This window comes from Ostrinia nubilalis, chromosome 5, assembly GCF_963855985.1.
Source record: "Ostrinia nubilalis chromosome 5, ilOstNubi1.1, whole genome shotgun sequence".
Taxonomy (NCBI): Eukaryota; Metazoa; Arthropoda; class Insecta; order Lepidoptera; family Crambidae; genus Ostrinia; species Ostrinia nubilalis.
The window spans coordinates 11847867-11855185 of record NC_087092.1 but is presented as its reverse complement, the minus strand read 5'-3'; the positions used below and the strand labels follow the sequence as shown (position 1 = coordinate 11855185).

Sequence of the window (7319 nt, the reverse complement as noted above, 5' to 3'; positions counted from 1 at the left end):
AGCACTTGGTCTTGAAAATTATTGCAAAGATCGTAAACCTATGTACCTAGTAGGTAAGTACATAAGCAAGTAACTAACTTAGTGCACTTCTTATGTATCTGTCTGTGGCCTTTAGTACCAATAAACTGATGTCAACATTAAACATACAGGGTGGTGTGGTGACTGGTTAAACGAGATACGTACAAGTGGGAATATGGATAACCTTTACTATGAGGTCAACATTGAAACCGTAAAATGAAATTTACATGCTTCATAAATGTAGTTATCGTCGAGGTAGATCGATACATTGTATGGCAAGGTGCATTTTTTACAATTACAATGTGGCTTCCATAAAAAAACAGCCTGTAGGTTTGTTTCGCGTTTCTCGTCACCCAATAGGTATAGGTAGCTACACCTAATAACATGTAGGATCTTCAGTTGTCAATCCGCTCTGATCTCTTTTAAATTACCTATATGTAATCATATCAGAAATTTTACCAAACGGGGAAAGCCATTACCCGTAGCTACAGGCAATAATATAGGTACCAACATCTCACCTAAATTCTAATTGTTCACGACAGGTTTTTTTTTAAACGAAGCATAGTTTGAAGAAACTTCTTTCTCAGTTACAACAATTCAACTGAAATACAAAAAAAAAACGTCTGTTAGGATAATTTAATCTAAAAAAGCCCAAGTTTTCCGTAGCCAACAAGTTATTTGTCGCGCTCTAGTGACTCCCAGATCAATTGCTCTTGCATGTAATTTTTTCCCTTTGAGAAAATATAGGATTTATGAAGTGCCCAGCAATAATTAATTGGTCCGTAATAAAGATTTATAATGTATACTTTTATGTTTGAGGTTTATTCAAATAAACCACTAACTGTTGCGCCTACGCATACAAATATGTAATGACAATGCACTTTCGTCCTAAACGACATTGAGCCGTTCCTAATAAATAAAAGAAAGAAGCAAAAGGATTGGATTTATGCGTAGGGTTCGAAAAGGTCTGCAGCATTATCTTTTTTATTGCGCACTTAAAATGACAATTGCCCATCTTCTACTACAGTCTACATATTATTATACCGTCGGACTACGAATAAGGACCTGCATGCTATTAATTGTATGTAATATTTAAAGCTACATTTCCAAATCAGAAATACAAAAGACCATCGAAGACAAATGTCTTCTTTTGTCTTTATACACATCCAATTTACTTATGAAACATTTTTTTACCATGCGGATTCAATTCTAGTATTCTCTTCTGCAAAGGCTATACGAATAAATAAAAGATATTACACATAAAACATACTGTAGCTAAAAGGTTTCCTGCTAGATCAACAGCTTTTCAGTATTTTCGACCATGTCCCTTTAGAAGACGTTCTAAATCCAAAAATACGGACAACGTTGTTGAAATACATAAAGCACAACACTATGATCGTCAATTGATTTGCACTTCACTAGTGTCAATTTTTTTTTTCCTTCTCTCTGGTCGCGCCGAGCGTCCCACCGGTGTTAATTTGTATTAATATAAAATGTGCTGAAATAAAAGCAAGTTGATCTACAAACAGTTTATCATTATTCTCAATATGGTAGCAGAGCGTAGTTAGCAGTGGGTAGACACTTCTCATACAAAAACTAGTCTCTATATGTAGCAATTGATATACAACCTTATCCCTTAAGTAATAAAGTGCATTTTGGATTGATTTCACTATAGCAGGGGAACCCGCGGATCAATACCACCATACTAAAAATAATTGTTAGTGTCCTTATGTTGGTAGTATTGTTAGTTTGACAAATGAAAAAAAATGTCTGTCAATTGAGTTTGAGTTTTAAACCGGCGAATTGATTCGTGTGAAGTTATTTTCTCAGATTTGGTGCAATATTACTGTAAATAAACTTTTCTGTCGTTTACGTTGAGTTGATTAAGTTCCTCCGTATCGGGCGTGATAAAGTTTGCTGTTCAGTGTTATGTTTTTTGTGAGATAGAGACTCTTAAAACAAATTAATGTGTTTCAACTTTTACAGAAGTTTAAACTCTTATTTACTTTTCTGTTTAATGGGTATGTTATCTACTTACTTGAAATATTAGATCTATTACAAATCTATTTTTCATTAAAAACAACCCTATGTGATGAAAATGTAAATGTACTTTCAAAACTGGTAAATGCATGAACCAGGGCATTGACACTGGTTGGAGATAAATTATAGGCTTTGTTTAATTAATACCTATTTCATTTTAGGCTTCTACTGATAATGGAGAGTAGAAATAACAAGAAGTGCGTTATTTGTAATAAGAGGCGAAGTCGTGGTGGATCACCCTTACTTTTGAGTAGGTTTCCTCTGGATTCTGACCGGTAAGTTTCTAATAACACTCATTTATTACAAGATAATTTTACTGATTGTGTAAACTTAAAGGCTGGGATTAATATTTTTCATCATACAGTAAATAACCATAATCAATTTTTAATTTCAGTATTTTGTTTCGTACTCTGTAAATGAATTGCATAACAATACTAAAAGAAATTAGTTGATGAATAAACTTCAGTTTGTTATTCTTTTTCTTTTCTAATAGGTATTTCTTATTTCAGTTGTCGAATGTGGGTTAAAAATGCTGGCATAGAAGACTTAGCATATGTACCTATTGAAAAGTTACACCAACTGAAGTTTGTTTGTGGTGGGCACTTCACTCCTGAATCCTTCAATGCCAAAGGAACTCGGCTGAAGAACTCAGCTATTCCAACACTGGAATTGAGCAATCCCATCTTGCCAGATGAAGTTTTGACAGAGTTTCCTCTTCATGTAAAAGACTCCAATAAAGAAAACCTCAAGACAGGTATGATGATGACTTCAATTATTTTTTTTAAATTTAATTTACTATCTATCAATTTTTCTGAATTATTTAGATGTCTTAATTAATTTTCTTTGGTTTCCAAAACAAACCAACCGATTGCAATTTAACAAGGTTCTTTCTTTGTAACCACAAACATGTGTTGTATGCTTATCAATAAATAATATATAATTTCAATTATTAATTATATCTATACTTTGTTACAGTTCTTTATGATCATTCATATTGCATTCCAAAGAAGTCAAATCCAGTTGAACGAGGTATGTTTATCTAAAATTATACTAATAATATAAAAAGGAAATATTTAATTGTTTGTTTGTATTTGATCGGCTCCGTAACTCGAAGCCAAGATAGCCTAAAGTGCGGGTTAGAACCCCACAGCTTGAATATTGTAGTAAACCCACTCGTAACACAATTTAGCTTAGAATGTGTGTTGAGTTAGAGGGACTTTAGTAATTTGTGTAATACAAATTCTTCAAAAAAAGTACCGGACCAATTTGAAAAATTTTAGGCAATCTACATTAATTAGCCAGGTCAGCTAGTTTACTAATATTTATAAGCTAGTAATTTTTAATGTGAGCAAGACATGTACTAGACTGATTGTACCCTAAAGTTGGGTAAGAACATGACATTTTATTACCCAATTCACATTTCATTATCTGCTTTCAGTTCCCCTTACAACTACAACCAAACAACTAAATTCAACATGTTTGGGAGCTGTGGATATACCAGATTCTGGTATTTCTGCGAAAACAACTTTTGAACCTCTTCCTTCTACTTCCAATGCACCAGAACATATGACCTATAAACCCATTACTCATGGTAAGTGTACAAACTAATTATTTACCTTCTAAAATATGCCTTCCCTCAAACTAAAGAATGCCACCCTGGATGCGTTCTGCAGTCTGCAGTCAGGTCAAAATGAACTTATATGTACAACATTCTAGGTTTCTGTACATTTTATATTAATGCGATTTGACCGTGCGGATACGAACAAAGAACGCAAAGCACACGTGACTGATTGCCTTATCACGACCACTTACAGATTGTCTTGACATACCCGCAGACCGCATCCAGAATGCAGAACATTAAAACCTCTAAATGCCTTTAAATTAATATTATGTCATTGTTATTGAAGGTGGGCCCACGCTTCATATTTTATGAGAAGAGCTATCATTATCCTGTCTTTGCATTTTTTTAAAACTTGATAATGATTGATTGATTTGGAAATAATATGTTTCATAAAACAACAAAATAAATTTTAAACTCATTTGCATATTTATAATATTTCAGATGATAAAAACATTTGCCATCAAGATGCACAGGCAGAAATATTAGTCCACAGTTATAAAAGACCTAAGAAAAACATTGAAATGAAAGGTAAGATAAAACATACCTAATTTAAAAAACTAAGTAAAATTGCTGATTAATTAACCAATATTCAATTCAATTTGCTTTAATGTTGTTTTTTTTTACTAATGGAAATGTTTTTATTACAGACACTTCATCAACATTTACAATTAAAGAGAAGAGGCTTTGGCGACAGTTACAAAATGCAAAAAAAAACAATAAGGAATATAGCGAAGTCAAGAGTGAATTTAGACAAGTTAGATTCGGAAGTGCTGACATCGTTAGTAAAGGATGTAGTGCAGAATAACAAAAAAAAGTCACAAGGAAAAAGGTGGACTTTAGCCAACAAAATATATGCTTTGGCTATATTTAAACGGTCCCCTAAAGCATACCGCTATATGCAAAAGCTGTTTACGCTACCAAGCACTAAAACGCTCCAAAGGATTTTAAAAAATATACCAATGGAGCCTGGTATAAATAAAAATATAATTGATATGTTAGAGGCAAAAGCATCAAGTATGCCAAAGGAAAATAAATATTGCTCGTTAATATTTGACGAGATGGCGTTAAAGAAACGGATAATTTATAACGAAATTGCTGATAAAGTGGATGGCTACGTGGATTATGGAGAGGGTGAGAACATGGGACGAGAAAAGAAAATTGCAGACCATGCGTTAGTGTTTATGATACAGGGTGCTAAACATAAATACAAACAATATATTGCGCACTATTTTGTGGAAGGCACAATATCAACAGCAAAACTGGCAAAAATTATATCGGACATCATCAAAAAATTAAAAGAAATCGGATTTATGGTTCTAACAACAGTTTGTGATCAGGGATCTACAAATATAGGAGCTCTTAACATGTTAAAAAGAAACTGTGGACAAGGCATAGATAGCAACTTTTTCTCTGTAAATAATGACAAAATTTTTATAATCTATGACATCCCTCACTTGTTCAAATCATTACGAAACAATTTCTTTAAAAGTGGAAATATGTCTTTCGATGGAAAAATTGCACAATGGAGGCATTTGGTAGTTGCAGAAGAACACAACAGAAATTTTTTAAATTTTAAAAAACTGAATAGTACCATTGTAAATCCAACATTCAAAACTAAGATGAGGGTGAAGTATGCTGCGCATGCTCTGAGTAATACCGTGGCAGCTATTTTAAAAATGATGGCATGGAAAGAAGTTTCTGATTGCAATGATACAGCATTTGTGATTGAACAGTTAGATAAACTATTTGATTGTACAAATGGTCCATCATCTTTAAATGACGTAAAGAAAGGGATCCGGGAAAATGTTTCCACATCAAGTAATCACATTGAGTCTTGGACCTTTTATACTGATAAGTTAAAAACCATAAAATTTATAACAGCAGAAAACACGATACTAAAAAATGTTAAATGCGTAAAGGGATATCAAATATCTATCAAATCCTTAAACGATATTTGGGAAAAGTTAAAGAATGAAGGGTTTAAATATATGAACCTTAGACAGTTTAACCAAGACTCTCTGGAAAACTTATTTGGAATCATTAGGCAACACAGTGTAACCAATAGAAATCCCACTATCACGCACTTTACTGCAGCGCTTAAAACAAGCATGGTTACTGGGCTGAAAGTGCCTCATAGCAGAAGTGCTAATTGTGAAGCAGACAACAATAAACATATGCTGGAATATAAAGACATTTTAAAAACTAATTTAAAAACAACAGAAATAAAAATTAATGTTCAAGATTCCACAGACACTGAATTTTATCCTGTGTTGTCTATCCCGGACCCTGAAAACTTAGAACAGCCCATTGAAAATTTGTGTAGCCTTGAAAACCAACCAGTAGTATATGTAAGCGGGTATTTAGCTGCCAAACTATTACAGAACAGTTCTTGTTTAATTTGTGAAGAGTGTTTGAGCGTGAAAACTCCTGTTGACAATGATTTGTATGCATATATATCTCTTCGCGAATGGTGGCATGATAAAAAAAGTCTCGTTTATCCAACAATTCAATTATGTACCACCGTAAATGAAGCTAAACAATTTTATCATGACCATATTGCCGACCAGATATATATGGAAAATGTTGGAAAATTCATTTTCTTAATGTTGAGTACAAATTGTAATTTTAGTTGGTTTAAATGTCAACAACATAATAAAGAAATTTATGATAAGATGTTTAAAATATTAAGTTACCTTTTTCTAAGAAAAAGTTGTAAAATCATTAATGACAGCTTCATAAAAAGTGAAAACAATTTTGCTGACAAAAGTAAAAAAGCACAGCAACAAAGCATTGAAAAGTAATCTTGAGGCTGAGGTTCGATCAGCTGATAAGAAAATTAAAGATGTTTATAAATAAAAATCCTATTTTTTCTTAGAAAAAGTTGTGAAAATAAAAGTTTACAAAATTATCATTTCTGTACTTTGTTATAATTTTCAATAATTCCTCATGCCTACAACTGCTATGTCATGTTCAATACTTATTGTAATATACCTATTTTATTTCGAAATAAATAATTTACGTTACAAAACTTCGTTTTACTTACACATAGTATAAAATAAAAATAGTAATCATTAAAATATTGAAGGTTCCTATACTAGATATCGATATGCAATTACAACCCTAGCAAAGTATCGATAATCGATAAGTTATTACGAACGTCACTAATACTGTCAGAAAATAAGGCATTATGTTGGTAGCTCCGCCCGTAGTTTGTGCGGTTGGTAAAGATTTGCGGGTCGTTCTCTAAAATGCATATGTGTGCGTGAGCTCAAAAAATATCTATGGAGTGCCGTCTCTTACTCTTTTATGCTCTTTGGTAGTTAGCTACAACAGTGGATAACGGAACAATAAAAGGGGTTGCGATCCTGAAAATTGTGGTAGCACATTGTGAGTGTGACTTCGACAAAAATGGCGTCTGCGGACGTTGCTGCGGCGGCTACCACTTTGCCACTTCTAAATGAGAACACAAATTTCAGCACATGGAAATTTCGTCTGAAATTGATATTGGAGGAAAAAGGTGTATCATATGTTTTGGAGGAGGACAAAACAAAGGAACATGACAAACAATTCATGAAGGATGATGCCCGAGCCAAATCACTCATAGCTCAGTGCATTTCCGACAAATATGTGGAAATTATAA

The 7319-nt window shown here is 33.0% G+C and overlaps 1 protein-coding gene across 1 annotated transcript; it reads left to right on the top strand.

Annotated features, from left to right (window-relative positions):
- Positions 1 to 2012: 2012 nt before the first annotated feature.
- LOC135071932 (THAP domain-containing protein 5-like) lies at positions 2013 to 7002 on the top strand. Its single transcript, XM_063965822.1, has 7 exons — positions 2013 to 2039; positions 2220 to 2333; positions 2568 to 2812; positions 3034 to 3087; positions 3497 to 3649; positions 4121 to 4207; positions 4327 to 7002. The coding sequence occupies exons 2-7, from the start codon at positions 2233 to 2235 to the stop codon at positions 4482 to 4484; spliced, it is 798 nt and encodes a 265-aa protein (XP_063821892.1). The 5' UTR covers positions 2013 to 2039; positions 2220 to 2232; the 3' UTR covers positions 4485 to 7002.
- The last annotated feature ends 317 nt before the right edge of the window (positions 7003 to 7319 follow it).